A 17609-nucleotide genomic window follows, 5' to 3' on the forward strand; every position below is an offset into this window, starting at 1 on the left:
AGTAGTCCTCTCAAGACAGTGTTAAGAGTTGCTTGCAAGCTTTTTTTCTGTTTACTTAGCACGCTTACGTTCGAATTCGATATCATTCAATTGTGGACTGTTTACGAGGAATTGGAATTGAATTTACTGTATAGTCATTGGCACGAATACGGAGTAACGAAACTCGGTGAACATTTACTACCTGTCCAAGAGGGAGAAAAAAATAATGACCAGCAGAGGGAGACAAAACGCGGAGCCTGATGAGTCGTCGCCAAGCGCGTCAAGTCAAAAAGAAAGATGAAAAAAATAAAACAGCCCCACATTATGTTCGTATAACGGGGGAATATATTATGTTGGGGGGGGGATTCATTCAACAACCATATGATTTTTTAAAATGTATTTATTCGGTGTGTCCATCTCTCCAATAAACGACGATTCGATAGATTTCTTAAGGTGTAACGATTCGGTTCGATATCATTTAAATCAAAACCGATTTTCAGATTCTAATTGGCTTTGTTGTACTCCTACTGTTGACACTTTTTTAAAAATTGAGATTCTGCCGCGCCTCTTCATTATGCAGGTTTGCTGAGATGCCTCACCCGTGACTCACACAAGCGGAAAAACCTGATTGACACGCCCACGTCACAGCCCGCTTACATTTTAACTCGGAGCCAACACAAAATAATCATAATAATCATAAATTAAGCGTCTACTCTTTCAATAAATTGTTCGACCATAGTATCAAAGCGACATTTCTGTTTGCCTTTAAAAAAGTGACTCAGCCGAGTGGAAAGTTTGAGTTGAAAAAGCATAAGCAGGAAGTGACGTGCGTGTGCAATGCTTAGCGTGCGCCGCAGGTGAGGTCAAAACTTCTCATACGTTCTGATCATGTCAGTGAGTATTTGAGTGTGAAATAAGGATCTAGAAGAGAACATTTTTTGTTTCTTTCTCCACAAGAGGAACCACAAGGTGAGTTCAATTATTGCTGTATTTTTTTTACTACTCCCCCGAGGTTGTTTAAGCTTTAAAATTACTTGTGTATACTAGTGCTGCTTCATATTCTTTCCTTAATGACTTCCTGTAGAATATGTTTTGTGTCTTAAAGTAATATAACCTTTCATAATAAGAAGAAGAAGAAAAAGAAGAGAGCAAACAGGTTGGACCAGGCGAACGTGACACAAACATCATCTCCCCTGCCGGGCCCCGAGTATTTATGCTTTACATTAATCGTTTATTTGTATTTTGTATTTATTTAGAATTATTTATATATATATAATATTTCTTTATATTTCACAATATATTCATTGATATCCATTTTTAAATATACTTTCTATTGTATTTTTATGAAACATTTTAAATTTTATATTTACATTGTTCATATTTGAATTATATGATAATATATTCATATTTTGGGGAGTGGGTTGCCATGTATTTTTTATCTTTTTTTTCCTTCTTTTTTTCCACAGATTTGTTGAAATTTCAAAGTTCTAAAAGCAACATACTCTGAAGTAATTCATCCTAATACAAGTGGTGACATTTTGTTTTGCTCAGCATGGCCGAGCCGGCGGAGCTACTGCTGATCAAGGACCAGTACGAGCTGGCCTTCCGCTGCCTGAGCCGCGGCCTGACGCTGGAGGAGGGCGGCAATCGCTCCGAGGCGGCCGACTACTACCGCAAGGGGCACCAGCACCTCATGCAGGGCGTGGGCGTGCCCACCGGGGGGCCGCGTCACCAGGGGCCCATGTGGGAGCGAGCCCGAGAGCTGCAGCGGAGAATGGAGGGCGCCCTGTTCACTGTCAGCAGCCACCTCTCCTCCCTGGATGCCTCGCAAACGCCCCCTCCCGCCCAGAGGAGGCGACTGCTCATGGACCTGACCCCCAGCCTTCACCCCGTGCAGCATCTGTACCCCTCCATCCCTCCTGTGCTCCCGTTGAGGAACTCGCCGCCCGTCATGTCCCAGACTCCGGCTCAGCCCCCGGTGTACTCGCCCCAACCTGCCGACGGCCACCGCAGCCTGGCCGGCGGGCCCGCGCCGACCGGGTGGAGCCCGGCGGCGCCGGAAAGCCAGAGCGAGCTGCTTCTGATCTCCTCTGGCGTGCAGATGTTCTTCGTGGCCCCCAGCGGGCAAGTGAGCGCCCTGTCACATCCCGGATATCTTCGCATTGTCAGCTTTGCTACCCAGCCGCCTGATGGGAGGGGGCCCGTCTTCTTAGATGTGAGTAGACTTACCTTTGGATTCTTTTTTGATCATTTTATGGATCATTTTACTGCATTGCACTCTGATGTGGCAAATATACTAACACAATTTGTATTATTTTGTCTTTTTTTTTTCTGTTAACTTTTCTTTTGATAGCGGCGCGGACACCCGCAGCGGCTGCTCTTGTTTTATGTTGAGAGGGAAGAAATTTCATCTGTGCTGTATGTTACATGTTACACATAGAGTACATTTGAAAATAAAGTTTCATCCGATCCAATTATCCAATCCAACCCAAAGCAAAGTAAAACGAATTGCTCCTTAGAATTTGTGCCGGCTGTCGTTCATGCTGCCCGTGTTCACGTTCCTCATTATGATGGATGAGAGCAAACAAAGCTGATGAATGCCATGTTGACACCCAGCCCATTGTTGGGCAGCAACACAATGGAGGCATTAACGCGCGAGTCAGCGCTTTTGTTGTCTTCACACAGCACATCGTTGTGTCAGGCGGCAAAAAAAAAAAAAACTCTCAGTCGCCTGACTGACAGACTGATCGACGACCTGTGACAAAACATGATTTAATTTTTTTTTTGGACAAACATTTATTCATGAATGAATGTATTGTCAGAACAGCTTAGTTTATATGTTTACTTTATTACACAATATTTAGTGACTTTTTTTTTTGTATCTTACACTCGACAAATACCCCACTAATCTAAAATGAAGCATTTTGGAAAAAATATAAACTACAAAAAACTGACAAACCTCCTTTTAAAACTAATTAAACTACCTGAATTTAAAAAAAAAATAACGAATTCAAAATTGTGCAGGAACCCAAAACTCCCAATGCCGCTTCAGTGTTGACTGCTGCCATGACGTGCGACCATTTTTGCCATTTGTCACCATGGAAACGTTTGTGTGCGTTTCATACAGGTGTGCGGTTGGCTGCACTCCCTCACCCCAAACACGCCGGTGCTGCTGGCCCCATCCGGCATCTTCATGCTGCCCGATACGTTGGCACCGATGCCGGGCGCCTTTATCGGCGTGGTGCTGTCGTCGCAGCTGCCCGCCACCGACCGAGAGATGTTCCAAGACCTCATGACGCAGCTGACCGACTTCAGGGTGCAGGTTGGTGATGTCACGCATCCTCTTGTTTGACAAAAAAAAAAAAACATTAAAACCTTCAGAAGTATGTACAAGCGTACATTGAATACCGAGCATTTTGCTGCCGATTAATTTTTTTCCGACAGAGTCCAGACAGTGTGGGGCCCGGTGTCATCAGGCTGAATGAGATGGTCCCCCTGGGTCCTCAGGTGGTGTTGCCCGAGAACGGGGCCAAAGCGCCGCTTCCGACTTGGAGCGAAAAGATGGGCCAGGGAATCATTTCGGGTAAGTAAAGTCAACTTTGACGCATGTGCAGGAAGGTGAAACAATTTTCTCTCTCTTTCTCTCTCTCTCTCAACTTCTTTTATCGAGCACTTTTAATAAAAAAACAACCGCAGCTGGGCCACAAGATTGAACATTAAGTACAGAAAGAGGAACACGAGTGATGTCTCCGCTGACAACCGAGTTCAGCTTTTATTCATTTTAGTGTTAGTTTTAGTTTGTTTTTTAATATATGTTGTTTTTGTCCAGCGTATGATAAAAAGGGGCGCAAAGTATTGCGTCATAAAGAAAAGTACACTACAATTGTCAAACAATACTGAAAAAAAATTGCACTTAATTTTTTTTTAATTATTTTATTTTGTTTTTCATGAACTATAATAACCTTACTCCCAGGTCATGACCTATGAAACGGAATGTCGCCAATCAAGAAGCTTGGAAATGACTCCAAAATGGTTGACTTGCTGTATCTTTTCAAGCACAGCTTTTTTTTTTTGTAGCTCTAGTCATAATACCCACGGCTACTAAATTTCATGTTTGCAAAGTGAAATACCCTTCAGGAGCTGAATTTTCAAAAATGCGCTGAAAGTGTGATGTTCATTCGTGTCCATGTCTCTCGAGGGGCAACGCGGTTGGGCCACGAGGTGGTTAGAGGAGCCGAAGCAACCACCAGAGCCATTCAGAAGAGTGCTCTAAAGATCCGGGACCACCTTACGCCCGAGGAGACGCCCTCCGAAGTCAGCCCGCAGGTCTCCAAAAGCCTGCAGGTAGCAAAACAGGCCACAGGGGGCGCTTTGCGCGTCAGCCAGTACCTGGGTGAGCTGTCAGAAAGAAAGGATCAAAATATGGTCTTGTCCTTTAGCTCACCATATTTTTCATGTATCTTGACAGTGGATGGCGTGAGCACATTGGCTGAACATCTGGCGGAGAAGGTAGCCCCCCAAGTGAAAAAGCACGGCGCCAAGCTGATCCCCGAGTCCATGAAGAGCAAAGACGAGGAGCCGTCCAATCTCGAGGGAGCCAAATTTGTCGCCGTCAGAAGCCTGCAAGGTGACCTTTATTTTCATTTTTTTTTAAATTCTGTCCTTTTATCCTCAAAGAACCCTAGGAAATACAATACAATACATATTTATTGATATTGCGCTTTCTCAACAGCTGTAGCTGCAACAAAGTCACAAAATAACAATAGGCAAAATGATCCTAAAATGGCTGCTGAAAAACGAATCTCATGCTGCCCAGCAAAAGTGGCTTGGAGGGCTTTTTCAAATTGTGGCTAAAATGTGGCCTCTGTCAACCAACAGGGCCGACCTCTGGTGTCTTTTGTGGCGTAGGATTTTTTTTTTTTTGTGGGTCTACTCATGATAGACGAGCTAGCTAATTTCATGTTGCTATGTAAAACTGACTTTGGGGACATTGTTTTCAAATTTGGTGATAGGGCAAAATCGCTGTGAAATAATGAAAAAAAAAACATAGCTGTCTGCCTGTGCTTTTCAGGTGTGTCTTCTTTTGATACTTTTTTTGTGGGCGTAGTCATGGTAGACGGTTGTACCAAGCTTCATGTAACTGCAAATGTTTTTGTAGCAGTCGGACAAAATATTCGGGACAAGTCTGTCTTTACCGGACCGATAGACATGAACAAAATTGACCGCTTCAAACCAACATGGCAGATTTTCTGTGTGTTTTTGTTTATAGCTTCTTGAGAGGTTTTTTTTTGTGGGTCCAGTAATGTTCAATCCGTTGACCTATTTTCATACTGCTGAGTCCAACTGGCTTCTTGGGCTGATTTTTTAAAATTTTATTTTTTTCGATTAAAGCAAGCGATATCTTCAGGAAAAGTTAGCCAAAGTCAGAGAGATGTTTAGCGGGATAAAACAAGATCGACTGCACTGTCCTGTAATGTGTTCTTCCCCTCCACACATCAGGCTTCACCACCGTGTGGACCAGCCTGGAAACGGGAGCCAAGCTCATCGGCAAGAGCGTGTCATCCGAAACCGTGAGCACGGTGACGTACAAGTGAGTCGGCCTCACCGAACCGTTGCCTGGCTCACTTCCTGTTTGGGAACTTCCTGATCTCTTTCTGCCTTGCATCTTTTCAGATATAGGGGCTTAGGGAAGCTATTAAACACGCCCGCTGACGTCTAACTCTTCTTTTTCCACTTGTCTCTTGGCTTTTGGTAATGTATTTATGCTCGCAGAGTTGATTCACTGGAGGTTTTTCTGTAAATGTTCCCTTCTGGCGTGTCTGGGTACTGTTAACTAATAAAGGAAGTGAGATGAAATAAGTAAGTACATTTTAACGTTTTCTTTATACACCGCAGCGCTCAAAGAGGACTCCAAAATTGTTTCATTTAGTTCAACCGCACGTTGCGTTCCACCGCTTTTACATTTTGCTGACCGCACATTTGACTGTTTGTACGTTTAAACTCCCCGCGGCCAAGGTACGGCAACGATGCGGGCCAGGCCACCGACACGGCGCTGCGCTCGGTGACCAACGTGGGCGTGACGGCGTACAACGTGGACAACTTGGGCCTGAAGGCCATCCTGAAGACCACGGCCAAGGAGATGGCCAAAGGCATGGTGAAGAGCTCCAAGGGACAAGAGGTGGCGGCGGGGGAGGACGGGACACCTGGGACGTCGCAGGGTGCGCAGGCTGCCTCCGATGATGACAAGGACAAGAAAGTGCAGAAAGACAAGGTGGACGAGGGCACAAAAAAGACTTGATTTAGCCCAGAGGTGATGGTTCCTTTTGTCACATAATTTTTCACACTCCTTATTTATTGCGCTGGGCATGTGTTGCATAATTCTGCATTCTTTGGGAAATTGAAGGAGTTTTTATTATATAACTAACAATGAGTATTGTTTTTCTGTTGTTGTGCTCATTTTTATCACATTGTTTACGTGGTTAATTCAGTGTTGTACAATTGTTCTCCTAAATAGTTGTCTTGAATTGTGTATATTTCTGTTGGTCGTATCTGCTATAGTGTTAATAGATTAAAGCATTCCTGTCGTTGAAATCAATGATGTGTATTTAATTTTTGAGCATGGTTGCCATCTTGGCAGTGCCCCGCAAATCACAAGTTGTTCCCCCGCCTCCGACCTGTCCTATGGATGGATGGTACCTAATCAAGTGTCCTGTCACTGAATGTAACTTTCTCTATGTATTTTTTTTCTTCATTTTTTAAACACTCTCCTTTCATTTCTTCCTTTTCATTTTAAAAGAACAGATCAATCAATCGGTTTTTAATTGAGTCACGTTGGGGGCACTGTTTTTTTTCTTTCTCTGACGTCACATAAGGAAAAAAAGAGGAAAGTTTCAAAGAAACGAGAGAGGGTAAAGGCCATGCACTTCCGGTTTTGCTTTGGGAGCCGTGACGCATTTCCGCCAACGCAAGGACCGACTTCCCGCCCTTACCCCAAACTTAACCTGTTGTTTTTGGTAACATTTCCTGGCGTAAAAGGGGAACTATTGGCGTGCTTCAGTCCAGCACTCTGCTTGTGGAGTGTGTAACTGTAAACCATGTTCTTTGACGAATGTTATATGTTAATGAGTTGAAGTCCATTTACTTTACTTGGACGGAGGTTTAAATATCTTCGTAGTCGTTCGTGAGCCGGTTTAAAGGTGACACAGGGTCTTAAAATAATTGCATTGTTACGTTCATCGTTTTCTACAATGTTTCTGATAACGCCGTTGCTGACAAGCGTTCACCTGACAAGGTGAGTTTGGTTTTGTTGTGATTTCACACGTGTTACGCTACCGGTTATAATTTAATTGTTTGGGAATGTACAATTTATCATACAAATTACACCCCAATTCAACTGAACGTGAATGTGCAAAGAAGGTGAATCCGTCTCTTTGGAGCACAGCTAGTGCAACGAATTAGCTAGCAAGGAGGGAACCTCTCGGTCTGTTTGTCCTCTTCGGCCGCGTCAGTCGGAGGAGGAGGTGAAGAGCAAGGAATCATGTTGATATTCTATTTTTGCTCCTTTTCCTCCTCTTTCAACAAGACACCTGCAGCCGAGGGCTCGGTGGAGGTTGCGGTAGTCGGTGAGTTTGACGTGGGGGCGGGCGTCCGCCCCTACTGCCTGATTAGCCGGCCTGTTCCTGTCAGCACTTTGGAGTCCTCAGCATCGTTACACGAGCTTATCGTCAGCCCGCAGACATGAGCGGTCGGCTGCCGGACCTCAGCCCCAAACAGGCTGAAGCACTGCGACAGGTAAGAGAGAATCACATAAGACGTTAATGGTTTTATTATTTTGAAGTAAATAAACATACAGACTGAAGTGGCAAGAGAATACGTTGTGTTATATATTTTTTTATCGTATTCATTACTTTTTTAAATGTCGCAAATGAACAACCTGGAGCACCACGAAATATAAAAAGTGTATATTAAAGTATTACAGTATTTGTACCTAAGGTATATACAGTATTTGCTATTGGTTAATTGCATAATAAACGCATTTTTAAATATTAAATAAAAAAAAACATGAGTCAGTATTCGGTATATATTTATTCTTCAGAAATATTGATATTTATTTTTTAATTAAAAAAATAAAATGGGCTAAAATTACTGCAAGCGATAAGACGAATAACTGCAAATAATATAGAAAATGATATGTATTATTTTACAGTTAATAATTCATAATATAACATAGTATGATACCATATTTGACTGCAACTCTTTTTTTTTTTCAAACAAGCACGCAGGCACGCACGCACACACACACACACACACACACACACATACACACACCTTTGCCACACAAATCTATGTGAAAGATATGCAATAGTTTGTCTCTGTTAGACTTTATAGTGACTGTGCAGCTTTTCCTTGTATTGATCCGAATCTCGTGATGGTTCCACCTCAAATGTCCCCAGTGAGTCAGTGAACAGCGCGACCTTGGATGTTTTGCTACATTTTCAAAAGGATCATTTTGCTGCTTAAAACTGGCACACTCAAGTGTGAAAAGTAATTAGTCACTCGGTCACAAGTTTGCCCCGCGGCTTCACATTGATGAATAAGAGCTAAAGAGATGGGACGAATTTTTCCGGGGTGGACGTTAAATGTACTTTATCCCACGTGTGCACTTTTTACTCTCTTCTCAGTTCAGGGACAGGATTCAAGACGTTCTTGCTCAACTTCCTGCCCAGCATGACCACTTTCTGCTGCGCTGGCTCAGAGGTGAGCGCTCAAAAGTATCGAGATTGGGGACATCAAGTGCGCTAAACATGTTCTAATCACAGATGATCAGAGCAAGAAAAATGTCTTCTCATTCTTCATTTGTTATCATAATGAACAGGCGATGTTTTTTAGACAGGCGCTTGCTTCTCTTTATTTGCAGATTTGTGAAAAAATCAAGTACAAATGGGTACAAAACGAAAGGCAGTGAAGCAATCAACTACCTTTTTCTGAGCAAAAACCGTCGCCCGTACGTCGGGAGAATAAAACATCACAGGCAGAGCCGAAGCAATAATGAGCAAAATATTAGAAAAGCATACTGTCATGCATTAGACAAAAAGAAAAAATACACTAAATGTGTCACAATAGCAGCAGTTGAGTTGTATGTCTTGTTTCGATTAGTAGTTCAGATGGAGGCCTCCCTTGAGCGACTCGGCGCGCTTCGGGCTAATCCGCAGCTAATCGCATTAAAAGGTGCACTCCGACAACAGAAGGGGCCGACGCGCTCTCGCCCGCCTGGTGGGACTTGACAAGGAGATGCCACAACAAGTCTCACATGCTCTCCCAATGATCGAGGTTGGGGGGACACTTCCAAGTTGTGGATTGAAAACCACCCGGTCCACTAGCTTGATGCTAACACCCGACGCGGAATGTCATGGACAGGCTAATGCAACCAGCATCAGTGTTGTGTCTTTGCTCTCTACTGGTGAAGGCGCACGCACCAAAAAGAGTCATACAATGGCTGTGTTCAAATAAAAAAATAAAATAAAACATTTTTTGAACCATCATGGTAGCGTGTCGTACAATATCAGCCGCTGTGACATCGCGCCACAGTAGAGGCCTTTGTACGCTCTGTTCCACGTCAGATCCGATTCGTTCAGAGGAATTACATAAGTGTGTAGAATGTTTCGAAATGTTCTGTGAAAATTGCTGAACGTGGGTAGTGTTGATTTCTCACTTTTGGCACGGACACTTGGGCTTCTTGTTTTCTCATGTCACTTTATTTGTAAAATTTCCCAACGCATACCAAACAAGGATGAAATAACCATGCAATAATCTTTATGAAAGTCATATTTGAACCCCCTTCACTGTCATAAAATATGCAAAAAAAAAAAAAGTTGTTCTTCCTCCGTAAAGAGATTTTTCTTTTCTTTTGTCTTCTAGCCAGAAACTTCAATGTACAGAAGTCGGAGGCCATGTTGCGAAAGGTAACGCGAATCCTCTGCTCCACGTCACCATTTTATTTCCCTGTGCGCAAGTGCAATGTTATCGCAAGGAAAACTTTGATAAGTGAAGAGCGATTAAAGTCCACGCGTTCAAGTTGGCAGCTGGGCTACTCGTTAGCTTCGTGCTAACAACCGCGGCAAACCGTCAGGCCGAAGAACAAACTGTCAGTCTGCTCGAATCAGTTCCGTGTGTGTGTGTGTGTGTGCATACCGATAATGTAACGACTCCACTTTCTTTTGAGGGGGCAAATTTTCCTACCTCGTATATACCTTTAACTAACGCTGACGGCCCCCGGCCACAAAGTATTTTATATACTGTATGATGAACAACTGTTGTCACGGTAATTAATTGTTGTGTGTGTGTTGTTCTCCTAGCACATCGAGTTCAGGAAACAAATGAAGGCGGACACCATCATCACTGACTGGCGGCCGCCCGAGGTGACAAGATAACAACAAGTAGAACGATCACAAGCAAAATGACAATTTTAATAGCAAAAAAAAGACAAATGTTACAACTTCAGAAACATCAATACCAACCAAAAAAAAGACCAAATTAACAACTGCTGTACCATTGAAAATGACAAATAGAACAAAACCCAACAAGAAAAAGTGATAGTAGGAACTAAATAAAGGCAAAACTACTGTACCAACAAGAAATGACATCCAAAAAAGACAAAAATTACCACTGTAACAAAAAAAAATCAACATCAACAAGCAACAGAAAAATGACAAGGACAGAAGCAAACCAAAATGCTCGTCTTATAAAAAAAAAAACTGGCAATGAAAAAAAAGACACAAACCCAAAAAGGCGACAAAAAGACCAAACTGACAACCGATTTTCACAACAAAAATTACACTAACAGAAATTGACAACAACTGAAACCAATAGCAACCAAACACACACAAAAAAGCTGTATTTTTGTTGGTTTTAGCTGAAAGCTGTAAAGCCAACAAAAATAACAATAAAAGCGACTTTGGACTTTTGCCGGACAGGGATCGCCACGGTGAGTCAAGACCAAACTGACAACCGAAACGCCCAAAAAAAACAACAAAAAAAAACCCTCAGGCTAATTGTGTGTATGGCTTGTAGGTGATTGAGAAGTACCTGTCGGGCGGCATGTGCGGCTACGACCGCGACGGCAGCCCCGTGTGGTACGACGTGATCGGTCCCGTGGACCCCAAAGGTCTCTTCCTGTCCGCCTCCAAGCAGGACTTCATCCGCTCCAAGATCCGAGACTGCGAGATGCTGCAGCAGGAGTGCGCCGCCCAGTCGCAGAAGGCGAGTGCCGCACGGCCGCCGTGCATTCTGGGAAGGGAGGACGCTAATGCTAATGGCTAACGGCGCGTGTGCCGTGTTCCAGCTGGGCAAGAACGTGGAGTCCATCACCATGATCTACGACGTGGAGGGCCTGGGACTCAAACACCTCTGGAAGCCTGCCATTGAGACTTACGGCGAGGTCATGCTCTCACACATCCTCACTCTCTCACACTCAACACTCTTGCACACAGCCACTCGTAGACACTCTTGGTGACGGTGACATCTGTGTGCAAGTGGTCCTCAAAGCCCTTTGGTGCGTCTTGTGGTGTCTGCAGATCCTGCAGATGTTTGAGGACAACTACCCAGAAGGTCTGAAGAAGCTTTTTGTCATCAAAGGTAAATCGGGACGAGGAGTCGTCGCCACGTCAGCTTCCATTTCCTCACCCCTCATCATTGCGGAACGTACGACCCTCCTCTAGCTCCTAAACTCTTCCCGGTGGCCTACAACCTCATCAAGCACTTTCTGAGCGAGATCACGCGGCAGAAGATCTTCATCCTCGGCGGTGAGACGGATGCACGCGTTGCGCGCACGTACGCACGCACGCACGCGTCTTTCCCTGAGATGGATTCTGACCGGAGAAGCGTGTGCTCGATTCCGCAGCTGACTGGCAGGAAGTGCTACTCAGGCACATTGACCCTGAGCAGCTGCCCGTCATTTACGGCGGGAAACTGACGGACCCCGACGGAGACCCTCGCTGTCGGACCAGGGTGAGTTTGGATCCTCTTGTCCTGATAGACTTGAGCTTCATCACTAGATGATGGCAACCAGCTTGCTTCACGTAGAACCGGCGTGGCAACTTGCAGCCAGGCAAATGTTGTTTTTTAATTGCCTGCTGACTGAAAATTATTATTTTTTGAATTGGCCTGGTATCAAAACTAACCTAACATTTAATTTGCATTATAAAAGTGAGATCGCTTAATGCTAAGACAAAATGGCAAATTCCATCGAGTGGCTAATGAAAGTAGCGCCACGACTTATATTTGAATATAAACCGTTGCAACACATGGAGACGGGGCAGACAATTCCTAGGCATATATTCTTTATCCTCTGCGGAAAATGACATACAGCGGACCTCCGCACACTTGGGGTTATTTCAATATTTTGTTATTTTTTTGGAGGGTGGGGGTGTCTTCGGGAGACAAGTTATTCGTGGAAATTGTTTTTAGGAATTTATTTTTATTTTTTTGCATTGCTGGAATGGATTAATGGCACCGTGAAAGGAGTTAAACTTGTTGGGAAATGCATCACTTGACTTTTAACAGAAATCCAACAGAGTTGGCTGCAAACAATGTCACAAACTCTTTTTTTTTTTTTTTCTTCTAATGTGAGAACAGAATGGATCTTCCCGTTTCTAGAGACACACAAGGAAATTGCAGAAGGGAAGCACCTCAAAAAACAAGCAATTTGCACCAGCTGGTTTAGACGCGACAACGCCGTAGCAGCTTGCTCGAGTTAGCGTTTTGGAGGCGCCTGCCGCTAGTAGCTTGCTTGCGGCGGAGGGCGTCGTCATCGCCACTCACGTTGATGCTCTTTTACTGTCTCTGTAGATAATTAATTGGGCCCAGGACAAGTGAGGCACAGAGGGAAGTCACCCCATTTGAAAGGCTAACACTTTTTCTCCTTTTCTTTTGTAATCTAGCTAGATGCGTCGTTACTGTGTGGCGTCAACACCCATTCGTAGTCACGTTTTGAGAATAAAAGCTCTTTTGAAAGCCACTTCACATGACCGGTCGTCTTTTTCACGACAGCAAAATTGTCTGGAGCCAATTTTTTTTCCGTTTCCACATACGGTATTCCACAAATACCGTTTTTTTAAAAAGCGCTTTTAGAAACGACTGCATCTTAAACAAAATGCTGCACGTACTCTTAGAACTTAAAATACAGTAATCAAATAATAAATAATACACTCTTTGTTTTGAATAAAAAAAACACTTTTTTTTCTAAAGCAAAAGAGCTCCTTCCCTCATTTCAATGTAGTTCCTTGGCACCCAGACGCCACCAGATGGCACCAAAGCAAAACTTGTATGAACCGGCACCAGTTTTGTGTCTTTACACACACACACACACACACACACACAAATGTACACTCCCTGTTGAAAGCGAAGTGAAAACGTGTGCTTACATTTGCACATAATCATCTCCGCTGTGTTCTGCTGACCCCACTTGGTTATAAACTGTCATGCCACCTCACAATTTTGTGCAAACCAAGCCACCAAACATGCAAACAAATGGCGATTTCGTCATGTGAGTAAATCTTTCTTTTTCTCCTTGTTGAACATCGTAGTTTGTTTTTTTGGGGTAAAAATGTTAATAGGTTTTTTTTTTTCCTCCCGCAGATTAATCACGTGGGTCCGGTTCCTACTTCCTACTATGTGCGCGATCACGTATCGGTGGAATACGATCGGTGTTTGACCGTCAGTCGAGGGTCCACAAGACAACTGGATTACGAGATTCTCTTTCCGGGATGCGTCCTCAGGTCAGATGTTCAAACCACATCAGTCACTTATGATGTATTTGCAGACTATGTTGCAATGTTCGTCCAAATTTGTAACTATCCAGTTGTATCCGGAGATGAATTTTTAAAATTGCCTCAATTTGGTTTGTGCGTGTGTCTTTCCATAACCTAAGATGGCAGTTTTCCAGTGAGAGTGCCGACATCGGCTTCGGCGTCTTCATGAAAGCCAAAATGGGCGAGTGGAAAAAGGCCACCGAGATGGAGGCGGTGGTGCCGAGTCAGCGCTACAACGCTCACCTGGTGCCTGAAGACGGTTCACTAACATGCGAGCGCCCCGGCGTGTGTAAGTCCTCCCTCCCTCACACACACGTCTACTTTAACAGTCTCATTTCTTTATTTTCAAACGTACGCTTTTCGACGTTGTCATTTCAAGCAGACGTCAATTAAAAACGATCCTTTCAGAGACGTTTTTGATTTTCTTGATGTGGGCATTTATGAACATTGCAGACTTGTATTGCATCATAAAACAAGGTTATTTGAAGTGATTTCACAATCCCAAATACCCGCCCTGAAACCCACGCACCGTCAAATTGTGTGTGCAGACGTGCTGCGATTCGACAACACGTACAGCATCTTCCAGGCCAAGAGAATCAGCTTCACCGTCGAGGTTTTGCTGCCAGACCACCTGAAGACCCAACAGGCCACTGCAGTGTCCAATCAGAATAAAGACGCAATGGAACGCAATCAATCATAGCCAGAAGCACTTGGGGGAAAAAAAATATTACTTGAAGCACACCAAAGACCTGAATGTGTTTGTGTTCCCACCATGAGAACTGTTCATTATTACCCCCTCCAAGGATGTTCTCTTTACTACAATAACAGTATTAAAATAAGATAATAACAATAAGAACAATAATAATATCTAAATTGTATTATTCTTATTATGTATAATAAATTATCAAAATAATAGTCACGTTTTATCCACTTGACTCGTTGACACGTTAGCTCCCAAGTCCCCCGAAACTACTTTATCGCCCCCTGGTGGCCAAACCGGCGCTACACATTAACCGGAAGCGGGTGTTTCTTTGGAAACCAGGTGATACAAACTTTCTTTCCTCGGTTTGGCGACATTTAAAATGAGCAAGGATTATTGTAAATATGACATGGCGCGGCTGCGCACTGAACTTGAGCAGGAACGAGAAATCAAGTGAGTTTTCACAATTTTGATTTCCACATGTGTTTGCAACATTTTTTGGGTGTTGTTTTTTTTAGAGACATGTTGGAAGAGTCGGTACGGGACCTCCGGTGCACCATGAGGGAACTTCAGGACAGGCTTCATAGTGTCGACGGGGAAGGTGACAAGGGGAAAAGTTTCGAGTGGTTAACTGTGTGCATTTTGTGATGATTTTTTTTTTTGTATGCTTTTGTTTTTGGGGAACTTTGGGCCAGACAACGAGTGGAAGACCAGATACGAAACTCAGACTGAGCTCAACGAACAGCTACAAAGGCAACTCACTGTCATTCACGAGAGACTGGAAGACCTGCGTGGGAACCCAGTGGGTGAGATCTCACCTGGTCTACTAAAGAGACTAGCTGTAAATAGATCCTACGTTGGGCTCTGAGTCATACAGCAACGTTGTCGCCATATTGAATGTGGCTACATGGGGCGATGGGTGCCTATTCACTGCTGCTTGGAGCTAGTTTTACATCCATTCAATGCCAGATTTATTGGAATTAATATTTATCAATGACCTTTGATTGAATTTGGCCATTAAAACATGATGTTGGGACAACAATTTGGCTTTATGGCTTCTCCAATGACATCCTATTTGTTCATAATACAGTACAGGTAGTTTCCGAGGGAAATTGATGGCAGCAAGGCACTTAAAATGGAGAGGACCATAGAGCAACAAAATAGATCAAGTATGTACATGATCATGACTATATTACATAAACAACTGGCTTCATCTGTTAAATTATTCACCACAAAACCCATTAAGCCTCAATGGTATTAGCTACCTATTAAAAATACCAAATCCGTTTAATAAAGTCAGTTCAAAACTTTTATTCGAAAGCCCTCTTATGTACATTTTTAAGTCTCTGTGCTTGAGTATCTTTTGAAGACTTCTTATGTTTACTCAGTTGATTATTGAACCTTTCTACTCCTTACTATGTCAAAATATGTACTTTTTAAAAATGAGAATTTGTGTCTTTTTTTTTTCCCCCAGATCGACTGGCTTCTATCCGATCCTACGATGACATGCCTTCTGTGAGTGTGGACTTCCATCGATCCCCCCAGCAGAGGGCGCCACACACACATACACACACACACACGATCAATAACAGACAGAATTGAGGAAGTTCTTTGACTTTGTCCGCCATTTTGCCTTCTTAGGAGTCGCTGAGGCATCACCTCAAGCTGCTCACCGACGAGAAGTCGGGTCTCAAGAGTCAACTGGCCGACTGTCGCGTCAGCATTGAACAGGAGTCAAAGGTCAGTCAGACTTGACCTACTGCATCCCATGCGTCTGCTCTATACAAAGTCTCCTCTTGTTTGGGGCATGGGGGCGGGGCAATCAGGCGTTCCATAAAACCAACGATGAGAGGCGAGCATACCTCTCAGAAATTGCCAAGGTAAGAGTCCTTCTCCATGTATGTTGTCATTACAACCAACCTGCTACTCTTCCCTGACAACGATGGCTTATTCGGCTGTCGATTCAAAAATGTTCTTCTGCAGTTATCCTCCACGGTGGACGCCCAAAGGAGGCAGTACTCCATGCAGCCACGGAGGGCCACAGAAAGCAAACTGAGGTATAACATAAACTTTGGGCTCAGTGATAAACAAATTTACCTCATTCCATTTTTATTGATATATTTATTTATTTTTTGCCCCCAACAAACTAACCTGTTTCCTTATGTTGTGTGTGCCCAGAGCAAAGCACCCAAGCAGGAAATCTGAGGCCGATGCTAAGAAGGGAAAAGCTGGAGAGCGTGACGCCGGAGGATGTGTGAGAGGAGGAGGAGGAGGTGGAAAAGGAGAGGTGAAGAAATCCCACATTGGAAGCAGGTTGCCCACCCTCAAGCATCACGTGAAACACTGACTAACGCAGCATCTTCCTGAGGAACTATCACACTTGAACCAAAAAATAAAATCTTTCTACCACATGCGTATTACTTGAGTGAAGCCGCTTCCAACGCACAAGTCATCACCCACGTATGCACACACAGGTCTACAGAAACCCGGTGTAAGATACGGCCTGCTGAGCATTGGTCTTTTGTTACTCGATCTTGTCATTCAGATGTAAAAAGCGATTATTTTTTCCACGGTAAGAGGCAGGAATATTTGTTTAATGTGCCAGCGAATCGTTTCATATCGTCTGTCTACCTGTGTTACTACAGCGTTTGTGTTTAAATATATGTAGTTGAAAGGATTATAACATCGCCATGTAGTTGCTATTTGTTAGTCTGTCAATGGTGTTTTGCATTGTTTGTCAGTATTAAAATTTATTAGGATGATTTTGTACGAAATGATTCACTTCTTTGCGTGGTTTACTGCGACGCAAAAGGAGGCAGTACTCCTCCATGCAGCCACAGAGGGCCACGGAGAGCAAAATGAGGTCAGAAAGTTGGGTCAAATTGACCCAAGGAGTGAATCGCCCTAGTTTTGACCTAAATTCGGTTAATATTGACCTCATTTCTTTTCATAGAATGTTTGATCTATGTTTAGTTTACCTCCAACTGGGCGTGGAAATAAATGGCATTAAGTGTCTTTTTTTTTTTTTTTTAATGGTCACCATCTGGCAAATCGCGCGCGTGTGTGTGTGTGTGCGTGCGCGCGTGCGTGCGTGTGACTTTCTGCGTGCGTGTTGAATGAGA

At 43.6% G+C, this 17609-nt stretch overlaps 3 protein-coding genes across 6 annotated transcripts; all 3 read left to right on the forward strand.

Moving 5' to 3' along the window:
* The first annotated feature begins 787 nt into the window (after positions 1-787).
* sparta (spartin a) lies at positions 788-6574 on the forward strand. Of its 2 annotated transcripts, XM_086131467.1 has the most exons (8): positions 788-948; positions 1531-2194; positions 3107-3301; positions 3424-3562; positions 4178-4372; positions 4448-4606; positions 5479-5569; positions 5995-6574. In XM_086131467.1, exons 2-8 carry the CDS (start codon positions 1532-1534, stop codon positions 6275-6277), a joined length of 1725 nt encoding a protein of 574 aa, XP_085987593.1. In that variant the 5' UTR covers positions 788-948; position 1531; the 3' UTR covers positions 6278-6574. The 2 variants fall into 2 exon arrangements, with proteins under 2 accessions (XP_085987593.1, XP_085987594.1); XM_086131468.1 differs by lacking the exons at positions 788-948; positions 5995-6574 and adding an exon at positions 5653-5838.
* A 388-nt stretch (positions 6575-6962) lies between these two features.
* On the forward strand, positions 6963-14702 carry LOC147194032 (SEC14-like protein 2). Of its 3 annotated transcripts, XM_086130388.1 has the most exons (14): positions 6963-7270; positions 7562-7601; positions 7708-7770; positions 8661-8736; positions 9898-9941; positions 10335-10397; positions 11050-11238; positions 11321-11416; positions 11553-11613; positions 11697-11780; positions 11879-11985; positions 13615-13754; positions 13907-14076; positions 14336-14702. In XM_086130388.1, the coding sequence occupies exons 3-14, from the start codon at positions 7717-7719 to the stop codon at positions 14485-14487; spliced, it is 1236 nt and encodes a 411-aa protein (XP_085986514.1). In that variant the 5' UTR covers positions 6963-7270; positions 7562-7601; positions 7708-7716; the 3' UTR covers positions 14488-14702. The 3 variants fall into 3 exon arrangements, with proteins under 3 accessions (XP_085986514.1, XP_085986513.1, XP_085986512.1); XM_086130387.1 differs by having other exon boundaries at positions 6964-7270; positions 7562-7770; XM_086130386.1 differs by lacking the exon at positions 6963-7270 and having other exon boundaries at positions 7467-7770.
* A 152-nt stretch (positions 14703-14854) lies between these two features.
* Positions 14855-16896, forward strand: ccdc169 (coiled-coil domain containing 169). Its single transcript, XM_086130389.1, has 8 exons — positions 14855-14940; positions 15006-15088; positions 15183-15293; positions 15962-16002; positions 16129-16227; positions 16314-16367; positions 16471-16544; positions 16666-16896. The coding sequence occupies exons 1-8, from the start codon at positions 14870-14872 to the stop codon at positions 16832-16834; spliced, it is 702 nt and encodes a 233-aa protein (XP_085986515.1). The 5' UTR covers positions 14855-14869; the 3' UTR covers positions 16835-16896.
* The last annotated feature ends 713 nt before the right edge of the window (positions 16897-17609 follow it).

This window comes from Hippocampus guttulatus, chromosome 15 (assembly GCF_054856545.1).
Source record: "Hippocampus guttulatus isolate MCC_2025c chromosome 15, RoL_Hgut_1.0, whole genome shotgun sequence".
Lineage (NCBI taxonomy): Eukaryota > Metazoa > Chordata > Actinopteri > Syngnathiformes > Syngnathidae > Hippocampus > Hippocampus guttulatus.